We start from the raw sequence: 24,897 nt of genomic DNA, 5'->3' as shown, positions 1-24,897 counted from the left end.
GCGGTACCCCAGTGAGTAACGGTTTTAGACTAGATGCTTCGGAGCCCATTTTGACACGCTGGGATCTACCCGTCAGATAGCTCCGCATGAGACGCGTTGCGGAATCCTTAAAACCAAAGTAGTTGTTTAGCTTCATACAAAGCAAGTCATAATTCACCGAGTCAAACGCTTTTGAAAAGTCAAGTAAGCATAGTAAAGTCAGTTGATTTTTGTCGAAAGATCCCCTAATGTCATCTAAAATGTTTAGTATAGTCGTGGAACAACTGTGCCTAGCTCTGAAGCCTGACTGATATGGGGACAAGAGGGCAAACTTTTTAATATGGTCAAGTATTTGTTCGAACAGCAATATCTCGAAGACCTTTGAGAGAGCAGGCAAGATGCATATTGGCCGAAAATCACTGGGACAACATGCAGACTTAGTTTTGGCCATGGGTCGAACCGTGGCAACTTTCCACCCATCAGGGAAGCATGAAGTTGTGATACTGTGTTTCAGGATATTGGTGAGGGTTGGCAAAATGTAAGCTGCAATCAATTTCACGAACTTAATTGGTATGTTGTCCTCACCAATTGCATTCGATTTTATATTGTAAATGCATCTAGCCACATCATATTCCGACACGTTTTAAACTCAAAGATTCTACACACAGGCACGGCAGAGGAAGTATAAGAGGGGGTACTAGTACTAACACAAGACGGGGAGACGCGGCAAACAAATGCATTATTTAGGAGGTCGGGGCAGAGGGAACAATCACAACTGTCACTTACATGTACACGAAGATGTTGTAAATTACGCCACAAAACATGATTCGGCAATGATGTGTCCAACATTTTACTAAAATATTTACACTTCTCTCACTTTATAATAGCAGTGGCCTCGTTCCGGACAAGCTTGTATTCACGCCAATTGGTTTCATTGCGGTTCCTTTTCCAAACGTAGTATCTTTTGTTACGCTTGATGATCATTGTTCGAACTGACCCTACAAGAATACTGACTATCGTATGACTATCATGTGATTGTCAGCAATGTCAACCTAACGATCAGCGCCTCATACAAACTTTCTATCACAAACTTAAGGGACTTGCGCAAATGTGATGTAAACAACTGTGTACGTGTGAGTTTTTGTCTCCTTATACACCAACATGGCCTACTGATTAAGTATATAGCCGTACTGTACTGCTCACTCTCATTCATTTTCCTGGATCAGTGCTGACACTCTATCAAAAAGTGTCATAAATGATAGTTTACTGTAGATATTAGGTTTGACTGTTATACTATCACAAATGACCATTATTATATTCCGCCAAAAATGAAACAATGCTTTTTGCTTTTTATTTACTTTATTTCATTACGTTTTTAATTTTGTACGTGATAAAAGCATACGTGTTTCTTGTTTGTTTAGTTTTATAAGAATTCGAGTTCAGAATGTTCAATTTAAATTCAGAAAATAACAAAACAACAGAAGAGCGCTTTCCTCATGCGGAAAGACATTTAAAAATGAATCACCACTAACCATTATTATTTTTCGCATATCAATTTTTTGAGTGCGCCCCACACATTCCGACAGCTTTTGGTATTTTTTAGTGAAATGCTCTCTTTTTCATTTTTTAAACTTATTTTTTATATGGTTTTCGTCGGTGGAAAATGGCGGAATTTAAAAAATAACAAAACAACCGTGATAATCATTTGATTGACATATGACAGCCAGTAGTGACAACATGATTTAATTGGATAAACTGTTCTCGCATACATAAAATTCCGTTGAGAATTATGTATCTGTCTCACATGCATAATGGTATCTGCTGTATGTTCTTTTGGTCTGTACCAGGTGTCCGAAGCTTTCCCAGTTTGAGTCCTTTTTCATGATTATAGGCTGTCGTTGGGTACATGCGGACATGCGTGAGCGAGCAAAGTAACATACATAAATTTGAGTATCAATGTCTACGTCATCGCAGGGGACTTGCGCAAATGTGATGTAAACAACTGTGTACGTGTGAGTTTTTGTCTCCTTCTTATACACCAACATGGCCTACTGATTAAGTATATAGCCGTACTGCTCACTCTCATTCCTTTTCCTGGATCAGTGATGACACTGTAACTATCAAAAAGTGTCATAAATGATAGTTTACTGTAGATATCAGGTTTGACTGTTATACTATCATAAATGACCATTGTTATATTCCGCCAAAAATGAAACAATGATTTTTGCTTTTTATTTACTTTATTTCATTACGTTTTTAATTTTGTACGTGATAAAACATACGTGTTTTTTATTTGTTTAAAATAAATAGTTTTATAAGAATTCGAGTTCAGAATGTTCAATTTAAATTCAGAAAATAACGAAACAACAGAAGAGCGCTTTCCTCATGCGGAAACACATTTAAAAATGAATCACCACTAACCACTATTATTTTTCGCGTATCAATTTTTTGAGTGCGCCCCATACATTTCGACAGCTTTTGGTATTTTTTAATATTATTTTCAATTTTTTTCTTTTAGCATGGAGCTTTGAAATGCTCTCTTTTTCATTTTTTAAACTTATTTTTTATATGGTTTTCGTCGGTTGAAAATGGCGGAATTTAAAAAATAACAAAACAACCGTGATAATCATTTGATTGTCATATGACCAAAGAGGATAAATACAATAAGAGCCGTCACTCGTTATTTTTTTGGCATTTACTCGATGTATACTGAGAGGTAGTCGCTACTTTTTTTTGGGCGAGATGTTTGTAAATGTATTCTATACATTTTCGTGGGGTATTAGTGTTTGTTTTTCGACTGTATTTAATTAATTTATTTAATTCTCTTTCCAAAAATCACAGTTGCACAAGGGGCCTACACGGCATGGATAAATGCAAGACAATTAAAAATGTCCCTCTCAGAAAACATTCGGCATCAATGTTTTCAATTTCCAGCGAGATACTCGCCACAAAATAACGAGTGACGGCTCTTATTATATTTATCCTCTTTGATATGACAGTCAGTAGTGACAACATAATTAAATCGGATAAACTGTTCTCGCATACATAAAATTCCGTTGAGAATTATGTATCTGTCTCACATGGATAATGGTATCTGCTGTATGTTCTTTTGTTCTGTACCAGGTGTCCGAAGCTTTCCCAGTTTGAGTCCTTTTTCATGATTATAGGCTGTCGTTGGGAACATGCGGACATGCGTGAGCGAACAAAGGAACATACATAAATTTGAGTATCAATGTTTACATCATCGCAGGATCAAAGAGGATAAATACAATAAGAGCCGTCACTCGTTATTTTTTTGGCATTTACTCGATGTATACTGAGAGGTAGTCGCTACTTTTTTTGGGCGAGATGTTTATAAATGTTTTCTATACATTTTCGTGGGGTATTTGTGTTTATTTTTCGACTGTATTTAATTAATTTATTTAATTCTCTTTCCAAAAATCACAGTTGCACAAGGGGCCTACACGGCATGGATAAATGCGAGATAATTAAAAATGTCCCTCTCAGAAAACATTCGGCATCAATTTTTTCAAATTCCAACGAGATACTCGCCACAAAATAACGAGTGACGGCTCTTATTGTATTTATCCTCTTTGGCAGGATCGGCATTGTCTATTACAAGTGTGAGTGTATTAGCAAAGAGGATAAATACAATAAGAGCCGTCACTCGTTATTTTGTGGCGAGTATCTCGCTGGAAATTGAAAAAATTGATGCCGAATGTTTTCTGAGAGGGACATTTTTAATTGTCTCGCATTTATCCATGCCGTGTAGGCCCCTTGTGCAACTGTGATTTTTGGAAAGAGAATTAAATAAATTAATTAAATACAGTCGAAAAATAAACACAAATACCCCACGAAAATGTATAGAAAACATTTATAAACATCTCGCCCAAAAAAAAGTAGCGAATACCTCTCAGTATACATCGAGGAGTAAATGCCAAAAAAATAACGAGTGACGGCTCTTATTGTATTTATCCTCTTTGATAGAAGTATTATATATATGTATATATGGTATGGTGGTAAAACATACTCTGAAATCTATTTTTTTACTTCCTTCTAGTATGTCAAGTACTTACAGTGTAGAGTTCATTTTAAGAAGATTGGAAGCATCTCTAAATTTTTTTCTTTCTATGGCCTTTATGCAAGTTTCGACAATTTTTTCATTTGAGTTTTTATAAAAGGCAACAGAGGTTGCAGAAAGCAGGTTATTATTACAGCTTTTAAAAACGTTTGTCACTTTTACGTACAAGACAATTGAATTTTTAGTATTTGCGTTTTGTTTTGCTATCTTTTTCGTATAGATTCACAATAAATCCATGGTTCAACTATATACAGGTTGGCTCATCTGTAAAGCAACAAAATATGTCTGTTCATATTGTCAAAATCTGTGTATTGGTGTTGGTGTGAATGGTATGGAATGGAAACATAAAACTTAGCAGTTTTTGTATGTGTAAGTAAAATGTTGCCAATGTGTTGGTTTCATTTTGAGTTTGCCATCTCCATTTGACAATCCCTTCGACCATGCAATGACATAAATAAAATCAGCTGATGAGATGAGCCAACCTGTACATAATTGAACCATGCAATAAATCGTACACAAAACTCTGCTGTCATTCACAATAGTACATCTATCGGGCGTGTGGAAATCGCAATTTGAATGAAAACTGATTTTTTACGATACGCTAGCAAGCGTTTACCGTTTATCGTATGAAAATTCATAATAGGGGTGTGAGTGATTTCGTATACGTTGAGTTAGTGGAGTGGTTTCCTTTCAATTAGCACCTGTTATTATTATGGTTACTACCGCGGAAATGATGGCAATTTGAAAAAACTACCTAATTCGAGTTAGGATAATGGCGATACATAGCCCTTTATCTGAAAAGCTAGCCAAAATTCACCATTGTAACTTCCTATGGTAATTATGCAGTTTGGGGGCCCCACCCTAAAATTGGTACTTTTTTTTTTTTGAGTGAGGTATCAAAAGACGCATATTCACGTCTAGATCAAGAATCCGAAAGCGGCAGTTAACTTTTTTTACCCGTTCAAAAGATATTAACGAAAAACCGAAAAAAGATCCGCGGGTACTTCCGAAACCGGGGGTGGGATCCATAGTATTTTTGCGCAGAACACCTTTCTGCGTTGGCGGCCTTCGGCCGCGCTTATAAAAAATAACCCTAGGCTACGCCATGCCAAGTTGTTGTTGTAGCGATTAGGTTACTCCCCGAAGGCTTTGGGGAGTGTTATCGATGTGATGGTCCTTTGTCGGATACAGATCCGATACGCTCCGGTAACACAGCACCATTAAGGTGCTGGCCCGACCATCTCGGGAACGATTTATATGGCCACATTGAACCTCCAGGCCACCCCTACCTCCCCACCCCCAAGTTCCAAGTGGAGCTTGGGGTCGCCAGAGCCTCGTCTGTTAGTGAAACGGGATTCGCCGCTCGAAGGTGAGGTTGACAATTGGGCTGGAGAAGCTATATATTGCGCTACACAACCACTTGAATCCCATGCCAAGTCTGGGTGTGTGGTAAAACCGTGGCTACCGCCACGGTGATGCACAATTTTTTTTATGGGTACGACAAAACAACAACCACATGAAAATCGCCAACTTCAACTGCAAATATCTCCGGACAGAGATAAACTTTTTCTTTCCGCCTTCAGATTATTGTTCTCGATATTAATACGCGTCTTTTGATACCTCACTCGAAAATCTTGGCCCAACTTTAGGGTGGGCCCCTAAATTGCACTACTACCCTTCCTATATTTTGTAGCAGCAATTTGGCGCTAGGACCTAGTAGGATGAGGTAGGTTAATGTGAAAAAAGTACTAAAAGTGGCATATTTTACTCTTGAAAAATGCAAAACGCCACACTTTTCGGGGACAATATTGGTGAAAAATTCTCAGATAGCCGAATGACAGACCAAAGAAGAATTTAGAGCGAGACAATTGACGGCTTACTTCACCTGGTTATTCCACCATGGACCCCTGTTCAATGCGTATTGTAATAGATTCATTATTCTGTTTTCAGTCATTTTCGCCCCCGCCATATTTGATATTGAACAACAGCACCCCGTTTCAAGAAGAAGAAGAAGATATTTTCGTTTGTCGTCGTCGTAGTTGTCACGTAAAAAAGGTGATTAATTTTCAAGTTTTTCCTGAAACGCCATTAAAATAAATGTGCTTAAATGATATTAAGTGAAAGCCTTTACGAAATATCTATTAAGTGTAGGAATTTATAGTGAACAAATCTACTCAAATGTGTTTTGCATATAAATGGTTTAGGTTAGAAAATTGTGTATGCAAAGTGTAAGCAAATTCCGTTGGAAGTACAAGAGCGGCCCCAAAAGAGAAGTGCTTACATTTAATTAAGTAGAATTAATTGCTCTAAACGACAGCCTCTTAATAATCAGTGAAAAAGATACCGCCCGTCATTTTTTTCTAATTTAACATTTTCTTTTTTTCTTTTGGCTGTGTTTGCCGTCGCCGCTTGTCACCAATCCACTGGACCGTCGAAATTTTGCCCATTTGGTTTCATTATCATCATACGTGTTTATGTGCTCCATCGAATGTATTTTGGTGAATAATCGCGTGGATTTTTTATTACTAAAAAGAAAGAGCTTTGCTAAAGAAAAGTAAAAATACATGTACGCAAATTATACATTGGACGAAGAAACTTCCAAGTGAAAAGCGACGATAAAAAAGAAGGCACAAAAAGGGTATTGGAAAAATACATAAAACAAGTTGAATAATTAAAAAAATATATAAAGGCAATTCACCCAATTGCAAAGAAGGAAATATCTGAAGAGTTTTGAAAAATAAAAATTCACAATCAAATATGGGTACAAGGGAGGATGAATATGATTATTTATTTAAAGGTAATTGAATGGAATGTTATTAAAAATTTATGCTAATTAAAAAGTATTTGATACACGTTAAAGTAACAAAAGTGAAATAATGAAGAAAATTTGCAAGAAAGTGGAATGAAAATGGAAGTCATTCATCAATATCGTGCGATGACGTAGCCTATGTTTGGGTGAGTGGTTGGCTGGTGAAGTTTCGAGTTTTTGTGATACCCAGTTGCAAAATACCTTTTACACAAATCGTTGGGAACAACCAAATGTATTCCAGAAAAGCCAAATGTATTTCAAACATAATTCTGGGTTATTCTATAACAGAATGACTAAAAGTGTTACACATCCGTGTAAAATCACTTTGTACACAACTTAATTTCATGTTTACAACAACCATATGAAAAGGTTATATTTCAAGTTACACACAGGTTATATTTCAATTCACAGTCGACCTGTTTGTAAACTAACACCCGGATATTTTTATAAATCCGGTACGTTCCGGTAACAATCATGATATAGGTACAAGCCCGAACGTCTTGCGAGCAATTTAATATGACCACATTTGACACACATCTGGAATGGCCGCATCTGAAATTATATTTTCAAAATATAGGCGGCATGCACACCAAAACTAAGGACATCTTCTTGTCAACTTCCCGTATGGACTTCGATGTTCATGTCATCGGTGAAACCTGGCTCAACTCCGATTTCTTCGATGAAGAGTATTTTGATGCAAAGTTATTTTTCATATTCTGTAAGGATAGAGATTATGCTAGAACTGGTTAGAGGAAGGGTGGTGGCGTTCTCATTGCAGTAAGAAGGTGCCTACTTACTTAATTGGCGCTTAACCGTTTATGGCCGTCCAACAAGGTGCGCCAGTCGCTTCTCTCTGCAAACCGGGGCCAATTGGTCACACCAAGGGAGTTTAAATCGTTTTCCACCTGGTCCTTCCAGCGGAGCGAGGGCCGCCCTCTTCTGCTTCCATATGCGGGCTTCGATAGAAACACTTTTTTATTCGGAGCATCATCTGTCATTCGCATAACATGGCCTAGCCAGCTCAACCGCTGTGTTTTAATTCGCTAGACTACATATGTTGATGTATGCGTAAAGCTCGTACAGCTCATCGTACACTCATCTGTATTTCAACTACTTCAACACGACTCTAATAGATCAGCTGTGTCTCTGCATATCAAGCCCGTCTGAATCTTCTTTTATTTGCTGCTCTTATATACCGTCAAATAGTTGTGAAAGCCTCTATAATCATCACATCGAGAACATTGTTAATCTTTGTGAAACAAAAAGTCATTCTCATTTATGCATTCTTTGAAAAACACTCCCCTCCTTAATAATAATAGAATATGCTTATTTGAGGTTTTGTACTGTGAGATGTAGGTCTACTGTGCTCTCTTCTCATAGTATCTCACACAGGCCGAGTAACTTCAGAAATTCGAATATTGCACTCGTCTTGATGGAGTGTATATGATTACCTTCAAACTTGAATTAGCGGAATATTGTTAGTATTCAAAGACATTGTATCGCTATGTTTTGCTTAATGATGTATCCGTCCACAAATGTCCTTCCCTGTTGTTTGGTTTATGTGTTGGTTTCTCAGATATATCTCTTCCCTCAACATCGCATTTTTTATTGTGCTAGTTCCTATTGCTACAAAGGGTTCAGGTCCAATGTGCTTCATTGTACTTTCCTTCTTGGCCAAATTGTCTGCCTGCGGATTCCCCTCCACACCTCTAGGGCAATAAATTCCGCCCAGACTGATGGTGTTACTAGTTGCTAAGCGATGCTCTCATTTATGCAGCCACGTTTAAGCTATATCTGCACACATACTTAAGGCGAATTGTTCCGCTTGAAATATGATCGCGAACTGTCCCAGTATTACGGACATTCTTGTTTTAGCTCCAAAGCCCTCTGGTGTCTTGAAATATCTGTGTGTCATATAAATGCATGTCTACCAGTAACCTTGGCACCCAAACAGGTAGCTAATTGATGCGACCCCGCCTTCAATGACAAATTAATTTCCTTGAACTTCCGTTAGAGGATGTTGATGACATTCGTGACAAATGTCAAAAATTTTTTTTTAAACTGATTATTATTAAAAATATAGTTGGATCTCTTACAGAAAGGGGGGTTCCACAATCGACCACAAATTCCGATTTTAAGCAGTTTAGATAAATCCATCGTCTTTCAAACTCCACAAATATGCCTCGGCCGTTCAAAGGAAGTCATTATTAATTAAAAAACTAAAAATAAAAGACGATTCTAATCTCAGCTGTGTGTTATTTGTCACAACTGGGTATATGTTATTGGGTTTTATGCGAACTTATTCAACGTTACTTGCTAATGATTGTATTGGCTATGGGCACGAACACAAGCATTGACATTCATAATGTTAAACATTATTATATTTTATTATGCTATGATTAATTCAAAAAATAAGAGAAAACATTCTTACATAATGTATTAAACAATAAATACATACTTAAGGGAAAACAACTTACTGTACTAAAAAAATGATATGTGCTGTCTGCATCAGACTTAAGTCTTCTAGCAGAAGCAGTTTTTGAAATAATACGCACAGTTGTTTTATACTCAATTCAGCTGTTTTGTTAAACCGCCCCCACAACAACAGCCGCATAACTCCAGTTCAGTAAGTCACATATTCAATCCAACTTCATTCAAATGTATTGTCTTTCTGTGCACCCATATTTACTCTTGTTCTTGTTTATACGGGTTTGCACGAGTCGAATATGTAGTCATTTGGTTTTGCTATCGCTTTCGGACATTTGACTTTATGACATGTCGCACAAAGAATTTTTGTTTCGTAAATTGATTTGGCCGACTCGAATTTTTATGGTGTATGCTTGTTGTTGATGTTGGGACTTATATAGGTGGGATTTTTGCTGATGGATCTCCCTGGATAAAAACCATGCTGTTGAGGGACAATATAGTTTTTAAAAACTGCAAAAGCTGGTCATTTACAATTTTGTCCAGCAGCTTTGGGATGATGGATAGCTTAGCAATGGGTCGATAGTTGTCTACCTTGCTTCGAGGGCCAGACTTATAAATTGGCGATAAGAATGCCACTTTCCATTCGTCAAGGAAATTACCACATTCAAGGGACTTGTTAAAGTTTTTAGTAAGAGGCGGATAGAGTGAAACCGCACAATTCTTTAAGAACAAAGGTGGCAGAAGATCGTGTCCAGCTCCCTTAGATACATCAAGGTTCATAAGGGACTCCAGGACTTCTTCCTCTGTAACCGTGAACTGACCAATATTTACAGACTCCACTATGGCAGATGTATCACATGACGCACTAACTGTCCGGAACCTGTTAAATACCGACCCGAAGAAGTCGGCAAAGAGCTCACATGCTTCCTGAGTTGAGGAAGGAACTTTGCCTCCAAACTCCATTGATTTCGGCATACCGTTATATTTTCGTTTTGAGTTAACAAAAACCCAAAAAGACTTCGGGTTGGCTTTTATGTTAGTCTCAAGCGAATTAATATATTTATCATGAAGGAACTTGGATAGGCATTCAAATTTCTTCCTGCACTCAGCAAATTTTGTTTCGTCGTCAGCAGAGCCAGTTTTCTTAAATTTTTTATTTGCTTTGTTTCGTTGGTTTTTTAACCTCAAAAGTTCTTTTGTTTACCATGGGAGATTGAAAGATCTCTTTTTTCTGTGGGCTGGGACGTATAAGTTAAGGCTTTCTTCTACTACGCTCTTGAACTTCATATACATATTTGATAAGTCTAATTGCTCAAAGATTAAATTCCAATCAATGGAGTCGAAAAACGCATTCAGAGCCGTAAAATTAGCCTTATAAAAATTGAAGTAGTACTCGGGTTCAGTGGAGTTATTATCGTATTTATATAATGAGAACTGGATAGAGATTGCTTTGTGATGAAGCGATTCAGAGGTGAGTGGCATATCACACTTATAAATATCACAGGATATATCATTGTTTATAAAAATTAGATCTAACACTCTGTTTAAATCATTTCCAATGTCGTTAATTTGAGATAGGTTAAAGGAGTACAATGTATCACAAAGTAAGTCCTCCACATCCTTGTTAGATGTAAAGGGGGTTAAAATGCCGTCATCTGGATCTCTCACCCATTGAATAGAACCCAGATTAAAGTCGCCCAAAATACAGGGCGTTTGGTGAGGTAATAGAGAATCAATAAAAAAGCTGATATAATCAATATGTGACTTGCACATTCCATAATTGTTATTTGGTGGGATGTAACTAGCAATAAAGAAAATTTCATTTATACTATCAAGGAACGTTTCTCCTATATTTACAGAAATACAAATTTGCTCAATGTTGGCATCATTAACGTGTAGTTGCACTTCACGACTTGCCAGCCACCAAAATACAGCCCCCTCTTGTTACCCCCGGTTGAGTACTCCGTCCCTTCGATAGACATTATAAAAACGATCAAAAAGCTCTGATGATAAAAAATCTGCAGTTAGCCACGTTTCCACGAGTATGATGACATCAAAGTCGTGGGTCGCTGCCGATTCAAATAGCTCATTTGTTTTTGTACGCAGACCACCTGCATTGTGAGCTTTGGATTTGTGATAGGCGCATCACTCACTGTCCTCCCTCTGTCGAGACAAACTTTTGAAAAAAACTCAAACGGTCGGATTTTGACATTTGACGACCACAGCCCCGAGTCCATAATTTTTGCTCTATCTGAGGACGGAACTCCAATTTTGAAGTTTACTTTACTTACTGTCTCTACCGCTACATCTTTTTTTTTTATTAATTTATAGCATGATATAGAATTTTCTTTGATGCAAGTAAGTTTTGCTATATACGTAGTAATTTCAGTAGTTTCTACGGACGGTTTGAACGATCCTACATGAAACCATTCCAGACGAGCAGCGACATCAAGCTCACAACTTGTGCTTGTACCAACAACAACTGTACGTGCATTATTGGTGTTAGCGGCAGCAGAATTATTTTCAAAAGCATTGGCATTGGTATTAGCAGCAGCAGATTTACCACGAGCACACTCGCTGGTGGTAGCGGACGGTGACGAAGCGACAGACGCAAATGAAGGAGATAGGTGCAGCGGGAGCTGTTGTTGTTGTTGTTAAAGACGATGTATTATTAGCTGTCTGTACCACTGACCCAGGCCGAGAACTGTTTATAGTTGTTTTCCCCCTTTTATCATAATTTTCGAATTTCAATTTATTGAACGCTTTTAACTTTTCCTAATATTTTAAATATATGCTAGGTAAGCAACTGTAAATTGCAACCACTCTTCGGGTTTTTTGCATAGTTTTACGTAAATATCTTTCAGCGGTAGCGGTAAAGACACCCCGAAGGTTTTGGGAAGTGTTAGTGATGTTGATGGTCCTTTGCCGGATATTGATCCGGTAACAAGCACCATTAACGTACAAGCCGACGATCTCGGGAACGATTTAATATGACCACATTGAACCTTCTAGGCCATCCCTTCCCCACCCCTAGTTCCATGGAACTTGAGGTCGCCAGAGTCTCAGCTGCTAGAGAAACGGGATTAGAGCTTGTTACAATTGGGTTGAAGAAGCTATAAAATGCGCTGAAAACCCTTTGAATCATTTGGGTATTTTAATCGCTTCTTACGACAGGCATGCCTGCCCCAGGTATATTCTAAGACCCCTAACCCGCTAACTAGCTGTTTTTTTTAAATTCCCCCCGTATCAAATCGTTCTTTATTCAGTGGAAGGCACCGTACAAGTGAACATCTGTAGTTAAATAGCACATGATTGCGTATTAATCGGACACATAATTTCCTTTGTTGCTACCTTTTATTTATTGTAGACACTCTTCATACAGTTCTTTTCATTTCATATTCTCTTTTGCTCATTCATCTATCGATGATGCATAATAACAGATTTCATTCCCAGCATCTTCAACAATTGAGCTCTTTGCCCTTCTTTACTTACATACTATATGCATATATACATATATACATATGTATTTACATATGTCCACACATAGTATTGGGTACCAACTTTTCTATAAAACTTCTACAATTGCATTCTTCTGCACATCCCCTTTCTTGAATATTTTTGATTGTATGATTAACATTCTGTTGTACATTTTCCCCATTATGGGAATTAGTGCCAACTACTTGTGTGTTTATATTTGGGCTACTCTTTAAAACAACGTACTTCGTTTTCCAATTATTACCCTATGAAGTTAATCTCTCGCTTTTAATCCTTTTTGTTGCCTCTTGATTTCAGCTCTATTCCTTCCAATTACACTGTGTCTATTAACGTGAGCTTTTGATATTCAGGGAAACACATCTGGTAAGCCCAGTTAAGTGGGCCTATTTTTTCAAGCCGGTTAACCTCTATCGGAGTGGCGCCGCTCCTTTTCTTGTGCACGCATTTTTCTAGGCTGTGTTTAAAGAGATTGTTGGTGTCATGTGGGGACACAGTGCAAGCGGGGCATACATTTTGTATGTCGGGGTTGATTCTGGATAGGTAAGAGTTTAGTCTGTTACAGTATCCGGAACGAAGTTGAGCTAGAGTGACTCGCGTTTCCCTGGGGAGTATGCGTTCCTCTTCCGCAAGTTTTGGGTACTGTTCTTTGAGTACTGGATTCACCGGGCAATTCCTGGCATAAAGACCGACGGCTGTGTGTGGAGTTCACTGAGGACCTGCTTGTGTTTTTTTGCTTCATACGGCTGAGTTCTCAGGTGCCGTATTTCCTCATAATGCTTACGTGGATGATTCCTTAAGCCCCTAGGCGGCGTTGGCTCATCAATCAGATGTCTATTGGGATGCCCAGGTTTCTGGGTATTCAACAGGAACTGTTTGGTTAGCATCTCATTTCTCTCCCTGATGAGGAGTATTCTCGCCTCATTATGTAGATTGTGTTCTGGGAACATAAGAGGACAGCCCGTGGCGGTTCTGAGAGCAGTATTTTGGCAGGCCTGCAGCTTCTTCCAGTGAGTAGTTTTTAGGCTTGGCGATCATTTAGGGGACGCGTAGCATGCAATCGGCTGGCCAATTTCTTTGTATGTAGTAATGAGCGTTTCTTTGTCTTTTCCGCAAGTACTGCCAGCAAGGGATTTGAGGATTTTATTACGGCTCTGGATTTTCGGTACAATTGCGGCTGCATGCTCACCAAAATGTAGATCCTGATCAAACGTCACACCCAAGATTTTGGGGCGTAGGACAGTAGGTAGCGTAGTGCCATCGACGTGGATGTTCAAAATGGTCGACATTTAGGACGTCCATGTTGTAAATACGGGGACAGGGGCTGATGCTCGGCATTGCTCCCGACTGTTGGTGGATCCGTGGGGTGCGAGCAGCAGCGGGTACTTGTGGCTTGCTGAACAGGGGGCTGCTGGAAGGTAGAGGGTGGGGGGGGGGGGGGGGGGGCGCTAAGGGGCAGACTACGCAACAACAAGCAAGGAGCCACAAAAGATTTATAGAAGTTACGTGGACGTCTGGTTTTGGGATCTAGCCCAGAACAACCTGTCCGATGCAACCATCCCTTACACGAGACACTGGCAAGAGTATGACCGTCGGCAGATGAGGCAAAACCATTTCTCAAGACCGGGGTCAAGAGACGGACCCGGATTGGGTTCGATACCTTTCCGGAGCAAGATAATATGGAGCAGTCCTGCTGCAAGGAGCTGCTGGGAGGATGAAAATTTGTGGGAGGGACGCAACAAATTAAATGGGGTTACACTGAAATGACAGTACTTGGTAGGGAAAAATCCCGAGTCGCTCTGGTACATAGAACCGACTGCCTTGGGTTACACTTTTGTGTAATCTGCTTCTATTATCCCTAGTTCGCTTATTTCATTAATCCGATACACCATTTCGGAGGTTTTGTGTTTTAAAAAACGGCATTCGATCACGGATAGTATGTTGTTACGATTCGGCCCGTGATTTTATTTTAATTAATTCCTAACAAATCTATAGGAGTATTCTCTATGGGCGTTTTTTTTTTCTAAAGCTACAAAATTATTTCTACTCGTTTAGAAAAAAATTTCAATTGAAAAGCAAATGATATAATTGACATCAGCATACGCCAGTAATTGCACGTTTCTATAGAATATTGTTCCAGAGCGGTTAAGCTCTGCAGCTAGTATAATTTTCTCCAGCATCAAATTAAAGAAGTCGCATAATAGGGGTTCACCCTGTCTGAAACCTCGTTTAGTTTGGGAGAGGCCTTTCCCAATTCTGACAACTGATGGTGTTGCTCAACGTCATTTTGCACAGCCGTATACATTTTGTGGGGAATCCAAATTGAGGCATAGCGACATATAGGCAGCTCCTTTCCGTGCTGTTGTTGTTGTTGTAGTAGTGCTTCGCCCCATCCAATAGGTTCGACCGATCACAAATTGTCATCAATATCCTCTAACGGGAGTCCAAGGAAACTTGCTGTTTCAACAGGGGTGGACCATAATGAGAGGGGTGTTAGAGGCGTTGGTTCCACATTACAATTAAAGAGATGGTTGGTGTCATGTAGGGACACATTGCAAGCAGGGCTTACATTTTGTATGTCGGGGTTGATTCTGGATAGGTAAGAGTTTATCCTGTTACAGTATCCAAATGGAAGTTGAGCTAGAGTAACTCGCGTTTCCCTGGGGAGTGTGCGTTCATCTACCGCGACTTTTGGGTATTGTTCTTTGAGTACTGGATTCACCGAGCAATTCCTGGCATCAAGGTCGCGCTAAACCATCCAAAGCAGTGGGCCCAGACAGCATAGCCATGCCGATGCTTAAAAACCTAGGGAAAGAGGGTTTCAAATATTTACCGCATGTCTTCAACCTGTCCCTCTCCACCTTTGCCATACCCGAGAAATGGAAAATGGCCAAGGTGGTCCCGCTACTAAAGCCTGGGAAACCAGCTAACGTAGGTGAGTCATATCTGATTGACGAACCAGCACCGCCCATACGGCTGTGTTCTCAGGTGCCGTATTTCCTCAAAATGCTTATGGAGATGACTCCTTAGGCCCCGAGGCGGTGCTGGTTCGTCAATCAGGTGTCTGTTGGGATGCCCAGGTTTCTGGGTATTCAACAGAAACTGTTTGGTCAGCATCTCATTTCTCTCCCTGATGGGGAGTATTCTCGCCTCATTATGCAGATGGTGTTCTGGGGACATAAGAAGACAGCGTAGTGCCATCGACGTGGATGTTCAATATGGTCGACATTTGGGGCGTCCATGTTGTAAATAAGGTCGCGGAAGATTTAGTCGGTGACAATGCCAGGTTTCGCGAGGCGAAAAAACTGGAGAGATCAGGGAGATAGCCGTTTACTTTATTGCATAGCTCATCGATCTCTGGGCCTGGGCCTGTGGCCATTATTGTGCAGTCATCGGCGTAGGAAAGGATTGTGACTCCTTCCGGTGGTGAAGGTAGCTTAGATATGTAGAAATTAAACAAAAGTGGGGATAGGACACCACCCTGTGGCACCCCTTGTTTAATTCTCCTTGGTTTTGATGTTTCGTTTCTGAATTGCACAGATGCCTGCCGACCACCCAGATAATTTGCGGTCCACCTTTTAAGACATGGGGGAAGGGTAGACCCTTCCAGGTCTTGCAGTAACGAGCCATGGTTCACCGTATCAAAGGCTTTTGATAGGTCTAGCGCTACGAGTACTGTTCTATGGTGGGGGTATTGATTCAAACCGCAATTTATTTGGGTGCCAATGACATTTAGCGCGGAGGTAGTGCTATGGAGTTTTCTGAAGCCATGCTGATGAGGGGCTAGCTGCAAATGTGCTTGAAAATAAGGGAGCAAAATGGCTTCAAGCGTCTTTGCCACTGGCGATAGGAGAGATATCGGACGATATGACTCACCTACGTTAGCTGGTTTCCCAGGCTTTAGTAGCGGGACCACCTTGGCCATTTTCCATTTCTCGGGTATGACAAAGGTGGAAAGAGACAGGTTGAAGACATGCGCTAAATATTTGAAACCCTCTTTCCCTAGGTTTTTAAGCATCGGCATGGCTATGCCGTCTGGGCCCACTGCTTTGGATGGTTTAGCGCGACCAATGGCGTCCTCAACCTCTCTAGCGGTGATGGTGATTGGTGACGCGCTGAATTTGTGTTTATGTGCGTGTCTATTGGCTCTCCGTCTATCTTTGTCGACCGTAGGATGCATTATATATTGTCGGCAGAAAGCGCTCGCGCATTTTTTCGCATCCGACAGCACCTTATTGCCAAAGGCGATGGAAACTTTGTCTTTGTGCTTAGTCGGATTCGATAGGGACTTTACGGTGGACCAAAGTTTACCCACACCGGTAGAGAGGTTACAACCTCTTAGGTGCTCTTCCCATTTCGCCCGCTTGTGTTCATCCACAAGCAATCTGATGCGTTGGTTTATATCCCTTATTTGGGGGTCGCCTGGATCAAGCTGTCTTATAAGGTCGCGTTCCCTCGCTAAGCTCGCGGCCTCCGCCGGGAAGTGGGCCGGATTTCGGGAATTCTCCCGGCGGGAATGAAATGTGCCGAGGCGGATTCAATGACCTTACCGAAGGCACACTCCCCTTGGCGGGCATCAGTCGGGATAGGGAGGGCAGCAAAGCTGCTGTCTGTTGCAGATTTATATTCTTCCCACTTACCTTTTTTGAAGTTTATGAAAGTGCGTTTTTCGGTGACGATGAAGTCGGCGGTACGCTCGAACGAAAGAAGTATGTGCAGGTGGTCGGATGCCAATGTTACCATCGGCTGCCAGTTGACGCAGTTTACGAGTTCTGCGCTCACGATTGAGATGTCTGGCGAGCTATGACAGCTTCCTGCCATACGTGTGGGGGCGTCTCCGTTTATTGTGCAGAACGTCGTTTCTTCTATTTGATCCGCCAACATCTCACCCCTACTGTCCGCCCGCAAGTTTGAATGCCATAGGTCGTGATGGGCATTGAAATCGCCTAAGATAATGCGATTGTTGCTAGTGAGTAAGGCCTCGATTGTAGGGCGGTATCCACTGGGGCAACAGGTGACAGGAGGGATGTAGATGTTGATGATTTCTAGATTTGCATCGCCTGACCGGACAGATAGGCCTTGGCGTTCTAAGACATTGTCCCTGCGGTCGATGCCAGGATCAAATATATGATATTGCACAGAGTGGTGTATAATAAACGCGAGGCCGCCTCCCTTTTCCGCTCTCGCGGTCTTTCCTGTGGACATTATACCCAGAGCAGGTCTGCAATGCAGATCTTGCTGTGAGTTTAGTCTCTTGAATCGCAGCAATGCGGATGTTGTGCCGCTTCATGAAATCGACTATCTCCGTAATCTTCCCAGTTAGTCCATTACAGTTTAACTGCAGAATTCTGAAGTGCATTAGGGGTGACGCCGCCACTCTAGGGGTAAGTGACGGGTGACTACGCCTAGGTTGTGGAAGGCCAGGACGCAATTGCTGTTGTGGCCTTGGGACTGGGCACCCTTGGGCAAGCATTGGGGTACCCGGATGATTTGGGTTTGCGACCTGGCAACATGGCGCGATGAAACCCGTCAAGGGGTTTCCGTCGCGGAGACCAGAACATCTAGGAAAGTGGCACCACCCAAGGCAGGAACTGCATTCAGCGGATGTCGCAAACCTATATATTCTGAGCTGGCAGACGGTGCAAACGGGGGTAGGGACTAAGAGTATGTTTCCCTCACCTGCACGATTGCTGCCAGAAAAGAGGGGGGGGGGGGGGGGGGGAGAGAAGACGGGGGCAGGGGCTGATGCTCAGCATTGCTACCAGCTCTACTACGAAGGTAGTAGTTATGAGTGGTATCAGCTGTTAGAGTTGTTGGCGCCGTGGGGCGCGAGCAGCAGGCGGTACTTGTTGTGGCTTGCTGAGCAGCAAGGCTGCTGGAAGGTAGTGGGGGGGGGGGGGGCGCTTAGGCGTAGACTACGGGACGCCCTTGGGCGTGAGCAGCAAGGAGCCACAAAAGATTTATAAAAGTTACGTGGACGTCGGGGTTTGGGATCAAGCCCAGAACAACCTGTCCGATGCAACCATCCCTTGCACGAGACACACTGAACAGAGTATGACCGTCCTAAAAAGATTCTTTTCTGGCAAATGCAGCAAAACCATTTCTCAGGACCGGGGTCAGGAGACGGACCCGGATTGGGTTCGATACCTTCCCGGAGTAAGAGAATATGTAGCAGTCCTGCTGCAAGGAGCTGCTGGGAGGATGACAATTTGTGGGAGGGACGAAACAAATTAAATGGGGTCACACTGAAATGACAGTCCTTGGTCGGGAAAAATCCCGAGTCGCTCCGGTACATACAACCGACTTCCTTGGGAAGCGAAACATAACCTGATCAGACAGGTTAGCTAGAATTAAGTATTGTTCTTAATTTAAGTACTTATTTCAACCATATTTTATATTCATTAATGCTTTCAAAAACTCCATCTAACGCACTTTTTCTTTTTTATTTATTTATTTGCAGTTGTGCTTATCGGTGATTCAGGGGTGGGCAAAAGTAATTTGCTTTCCCGCTTTACGCGTAACGAATTCAACTTAGAATCGAAATCAACAATTGGCGTTGAGTTTGCAACACGAAGCATAGAGGTAAGGATACAGTAATACATATAATAGACTACCAGACCAAACATACGTTGTCCTTCCCGTACTTTTTTTACCTGCTTATTTTTGAAATATTTCTAAGAGTTTTTATCGCTCACTATCTCGTATTTCACTTCTTCCACTTCGCCTTTGAGTGCATTTCCCTCTATTCTGTTTCCCTCACTCTTCCCAAGCTTTTCCCACCCGATTTACGACGATGATTAACGAACTATTACAATTGTTTTCATCGGCATGAAATTAGAGGAACTGTTAACTATTTTATTCTAAAATTCAATGAAAAGCATTGGGAGATCATTTAACCGTGCCAGAACAGCTTTAAAATCACCCTATTTCTGCTGCCAGCTTAAAAAAGGCTTATGTATCAGAATATATTTCAAAATCGCTCTATCAGATTGTTTTTCATAAAGGGGTTGCCAGCGCAATATATAGGTTCTCCAACCCAATTGTCAACCTCACCTACCCGTGGCGAATAATGTTTCTTTAACAGTCGAGGCTCTGGCAACCCCAAGATCCTGATGGATGGTGCTTCTTACCGGAACGTACCGGATATGCACCCGGCAAAGGACCATCAACATCGATAACACTCCCCAAGGCCTTCGGGGAGTGTCCTTTTGCGCCATCTATAGAGTATTTTTTAACATCTGTTTTACTAAACACAGATGGAAGTATTTATTGGGAATAAGGGGTGGGTGGTTGGACGGTATGACCTAGAAGATTCAACGTGGTCATATGAAATCGTTTCCAAGATGGTCTGGCTGAAACGTTAGGGTGCTTGTTACCGGAATGTACCGGGTCTATATCAGGCAAATTACAATCAAAGCCTTCGGGATCTTTATAAATAGATGAATAATAATATGGAAGTATTGAATTTGATCCAGTCGTTGAGTTGGCCAATTAATTATAATAATTTGCAATGATATATGTATCTCCGAAAAGATTAACGCAGTGCTTCTCCAAATTGTGGTTGGCCAATTCTACTTTTTTCTTCAAATTAGCGGGACCTACATTTTGTTGTTGCAGAGATGCAGATCCGATACGTTCCGGTACCAAGCCCGACCATCTCGGGAACGATTTGTTATGACCACATGCGATCTTCATATTACCTTCACCGTGATCCATCCATGCTCTTTGCAACAACGGGCATCAACCGGAAACACCAACGGAAATAAAGACCCTCCTGACCTTGTTTTTAAACGCAAACGGGCTACCCAAGGAGGGTTTCTATAATATATTTTTTAGTTTACGCGTTCCTATAAAAAGCGATTGAGGTAAAGCTTACGAAAAAAGAAAATTGTGATATGTATACCGATATTTTCCTTATAAAAATACAAAAGCTTTAGGCTGTCGTTTCATTTTGCATGATATTTGTTATGGATTTAAAACACGCCGTATCTTGCTTTTTTATTTTCATTTAAGGTTGATGGCAAGACTATTAAAGCGCAAATATGGGATACGGCTGGTCAAGAACGTTATCGAGCCATTACATCTGCATATTATCGTGGTGCTGTCGGTGCACTGCTCGTCTATGATATTGCCAAACATTTAACGTACGAGAATGTAGAGCGATGGTTGCGAGAATTGCGCGATCATGCCGATCAGAATATTGTTATTATGTTAGTGGGCAACAAATCCGATTTGCGACATTTGCGTTCAGTGCCGACAGATGAGGCGAAACTCTTTGCCGAGCGCAACGGACTGAGTTTCATTGAAACGTCAGCATTGGATTCGACGAATGTTGAAACAGCATTCCAAAATATACTCACAGGTATGTGTTTGAAATTAATGATGAACACGTGCTTCGAATTAATTAATTGATTAAATTACCTGATTAATCCCAATCATAATTTGCAGAAATCTATCGTATCGTATCCCAGAAACAAATCAGAGATCCACCGGAAGGTGATGTTATACGTCCAAATGTGGAACCCATCGATGTGAAGCCGACTGTAACGGCTGATGTGCGCAAACAATGCTGTCAGTGACCGCCTTATTATGCACATTCTGCAATACTTTTAAACGTCATTTATGCATAAATTATACCAACCAATAATACTATTGAAAACTACAACAGAAGCAGAAAAATAACAGCAACAACTACGACCAACAAAAAGAAACATTAACTAAATATTAAATGGCAAGAGTATACATAATTGAAACAAAATAGTTAAACTGCGATGATTAAATATTTTTGTTTCGTTTCTTATTCTATTTAAAGCAAAGTATGTAATAATATAAAAATGTATTTATAATTTCAAAAAGAGCATTTTTCTTGCGTAATAAACCACAAGTAGTATAATTGCAAAAAAAAAATGTAAAATCCATCCTTTCAAATGCCACAGTTTCACTTAGTAGTCTGCTGCTTTTTTCCGATTCTTCTTTAAAAAAAAGTAATACTGTAAATTTAAAAAACAGAAGAATACAGAATAAACACTTTGTTGCCTAAAATCGCTAAGCCATAATCACAATCATTATACAAGTACTACATGCATACACGAAAAAAAAAAATTAAAATATAAAAGCTTCGGTTTTGTTCAAAACTCCACCTTTGTTTACAAATTGTGTATATATATATACTTAACAAAATCTTTTACGTTTGGAAATTATATTTTATACTTTATTCTTGTTTAAAATATAAATAAATATTTAAAACAATTGTAAGTGGTTTTAGCAAAGAAAAAAGCAATTGAAAGCAACAAGAGTAGAAAACGAAATTAATTTAAAATATAAATTATTTGTATATAGAGCTACAAAGTTAAACACACTTACACACAAGAGTAAGAAACTGCAAATAATTTGAACATCTTGCTTTTTTTAATTAAAAAAAAAACAATAAATGAATTTTTATATAAATATAACATACATAAATATGAAACGCTCGAAACAAACACCAATGCAAGTCGATAAGCCGTACATAATCACGAAACCTAACAAAATGCCTAAGCGCAGGGCATGGGGACGTTAATGGGGCCATGAACGAGAAGGGCTTATGAATGCATAAACAGCAAAAGGAGAGTTATTGTTGTTAAAAGCAGGTATATTTAAAATACATACATAAAGAAAGCTCTTATAGCAATCAACTGGTGATACAGAGAAATAGAGAGCGTTGTTTAGTGCACGGCAAGATAAAAAAAATACATTAATACATCGCAGCATGACAGTTAAATAGAATTGCAAAAGATAAAACAAAAACCAAAAAACTTCTTAAGAGAGCAAAAAACAAAAATAAGTAAATCGAAATGCGTAGCAGAGAGTAAGTACATAAATATATGTATTTATCAATTAAAATTGAAAAAACTTCATTGAAGTTTAGGTAAGCACATAACCGCTATTACAGCAACAGCGACATAACAACAGCCAGTTGTAAGTTATTTGATGATTATAAATTTAATAAGTATGAATTGAAAAATAAAACTATACATATATATCTAATCAATTGATTGATTGATTAATGCAATTATATTGTGTTTTGCTATATTTACCTATGTTAAGTGTATCTAAATAAATAAAAATAAAAAATGAGAACAAATACGCATTAAATTATTACAAATCGTCATTAACATATAAAATACCCAATAACTTGTTAGCGTTACTTCCACTCTGACTAGAAGAGCGAATGCGAAGATACTGACCAAAGTTCGCGTAGACGATGATAGCGGCATCAGAAAAGAACTCAATATCGTGATTCGACTACATGTTCTTTATCGCGTTGTTGACAAATTGGACTATTCGTTAGTGGTAGTTAATTTCTTTTGCTTTTCCGTAGCCGTTTTCTTAATGCCTGGCTAATGCTGACCTTAAGTTCATTTCACATAATCCAACTATTGATAGTCTCTTAATAGCCGGTTAGGTTTACATAGCATAGATTTGATTTGAGAACTGTCACTACAACAACAACAACAAGGGTTTACTTGGAAAGTGCGAAAGCACCACTAGCCAAGGAAAATATCGAACTCTTTTAATCCTTTGCTTGCACCAAAAGTTAGAAGTTGGCTTCTTTTCATGTCAGATGGCGCCAGTGTCGCTCGGGCTGGCGTTCTCCATAAAAATACGTGAAATCTACATATGCATAAGGCAAGTTGCACACGAGGCTACGCTTCATAGACGCGTACAAGATATTTCATATAGCTACAATTTCTCTACGCCTCAAGATCTGCACACGAAGCTACTTTCGAGCGTCGCTACAAAAAGCAAACAATTATTGAAAAAAATAATATATTTAATTTCTTCAGCTATATCCGTCCCCGAAACCAAAGGAAGGTAATAGTGCAGTTTACGGTACCCACCGAAATTTGGGCTAAAATTTTCGAGTGAGGTATCAAAAGACGCGTATTCACGTCTAGATAAGAATACGAAAGCGGAAGTTAACTTTTTTTACCCGTTCAAAAGATATTAACGAAAAACCGAAAAAAGACCCGCGGTCCCTCCGAAACCGGGGGTGGGATCCATAGTATTTTTGCGCAGAACACCTTTCTGCGTTGGCGGCCTTCGGCCGCTCTTATAAAAAATAACCCTGGGTTACGCCATGCCAAGTCCGGGTGTGTGGTATAACCGTGGCTACCGCCACGGTGACGCACAATTTTTTTTTGTGGGTACAAACACAACAACAACCACATGAAAATCGCCAACTTCAACTGCAAATATCTCCGGACAGAGATAACATTTTTCTTTTCCGCCTTCGGATTATTGTTTTCAAGATTAATGCGCGTCTTTTGATACCTCACTCGAAAATCTTAGCCCAACTTTAGGGTGGGTACCGTAAACTGCACTACTACCTCAAAGGAAAATAGCTATTAAACGTTGTTTGCATCCACGTGCCTTTGTAAATTATGAAAGCCAATTTTGAACCACGCGGACTAGAGAAAAGGGTGATTTCTAGTTTCCAACACTGTTTAGCTTTTTAAACGCTTCAACAATGTCTAACCAAGCTGTGGTAATAGTCTAGTTGAGGGGTCGACTGCTAATACGCTACCAAAAATATCGAGAGAGGTGTCAAACGACGCGTATTAATCTCGAGAACAATAATCCGATGGCGGAAAAGAAAAATTTTATCTCTGTCCGGAGATATTTGCATTTGAAGTTGGCGATTTCCATGTGGTTGTTGTTGTGTTTGTAACCCCAAAAAAAATTGTGCATCACCGTGGCGGTAGCCACGTTTATACCACACACCCGGACTTGGCATGGCGTAGCCCAGGGTTATTTTTTATAATCGCGGCCGAAGGCCGCCAACGCAGAAAGGTGTTCTGCGCAAAAATACTATGGATCCGACCCCCGGTTTCGGAGGTACCCGCGGGTCTTTTTTCGGTTTTTCGTTAATATCTTTTGAACGCGTTAAAATTTTTATTTTCCGCCTTCGGATTATTAATACTGATGTCAAGACGCGTCGTTTGACACCTCTCTCGATATTTTTGGTAGCGTATTAGCAGTCGACCCCTCAACTAGACTATTACCCAAGCTGTTGTGGTGTTTAACACTCTTTTTCGTTTTGGTAATATACCTGTCACGCACTTTTTTA

The 24,897-nt window shown here is 40.1% G+C and overlaps 2 protein-coding genes and 1 long non-coding RNA gene across 11 annotated transcripts in view; 1 reads left to right on the top strand and 2 right to left on the bottom strand.

Moving 5' to 3' along the window:
- LOC137236598 (uncharacterized) overlaps positions 1-939 on the bottom strand; it is a 41,457-nt gene extending 40,518 nt beyond the window's left edge. The window contains exon 1 of the long non-coding RNA XR_010948514.1: positions 766-939. This is a non-coding gene — a long non-coding RNA (uncharacterized lncRNA). The remainder of the gene's footprint in view (positions 1-765) is intronic.
- The window catches only part of LOC137236590 (succinate--CoA ligase [ADP/GDP-forming] subunit alpha, mitochondrial-like), a 182,236-nt gene that overhangs the window by 120,021 nt on the left and 37,318 nt on the right, over positions 1-24,897 (bottom strand). The gene's annotated exons all lie outside the window — the stretch shown is intronic.
- Positions 5,968-22,911, top strand: Rab11 (RAS oncogene family member Rab11). 5 transcript variants are annotated; one of them, XM_067759349.1, is made up of 5 exons: positions 5,968-6,115; positions 6,598-6,857; positions 19,249-19,370; positions 20,802-21,150; positions 21,237-22,911. In XM_067759349.1, the coding sequence occupies exons 2-5, from the start codon at positions 6,818-6,820 to the stop codon at positions 21,365-21,367; spliced, it is 642 nt and encodes a 213-aa protein (XP_067615450.1). In that variant the 5' UTR covers positions 5,968-6,115; positions 6,598-6,817; the 3' UTR covers positions 21,368-22,911. The 5 variants fall into 5 exon arrangements, with proteins under 5 accessions (XP_067615450.1, XP_067615447.1, XP_067615449.1 ...); XM_067759346.1 differs by having other exon boundaries at positions 5,977-6,115; positions 6,594-6,857; XM_067759348.1 differs by lacking the exon at positions 5,968-6,115 and adding an exon at positions 6,122-6,264.

This window comes from Eurosta solidaginis, chromosome 1 (assembly GCF_040869045.1).
Source record: "Eurosta solidaginis isolate ZX-2024a chromosome 1, ASM4086904v1, whole genome shotgun sequence".
In the NCBI taxonomy this organism is placed as follows: domain Eukaryota; kingdom Metazoa; phylum Arthropoda; class Insecta; order Diptera; family Tephritidae; genus Eurosta; species Eurosta solidaginis.
The sequence above is the reverse complement of the archived record's forward strand: the minus strand, read 5'-3'. Positions and strand labels throughout refer to the sequence as shown.

Excerpts from the sequence above, each read along its gene's own strand:
- Rab11 (XM_067759349.1), top strand. The coding sequence starts at position 6,818 with ATGGGTACAAGGGAGGATGAATATGATTATTTATTTAAAG. Across the intron at positions 19,371-20,801 it reads TTGCAACACGAAGCATAGAG|GTTGATGGCAAGACTATTAA; the intron begins GTAAGGATACAG and ends TTTTCATTTAAG. Across the intron at positions 21,151-21,236 it reads ATTCCAAAATATACTCACAG|AAATCTATCGTATCGTATCC; the intron begins GTATGTGTTTGA and ends CATAATTTGCAG.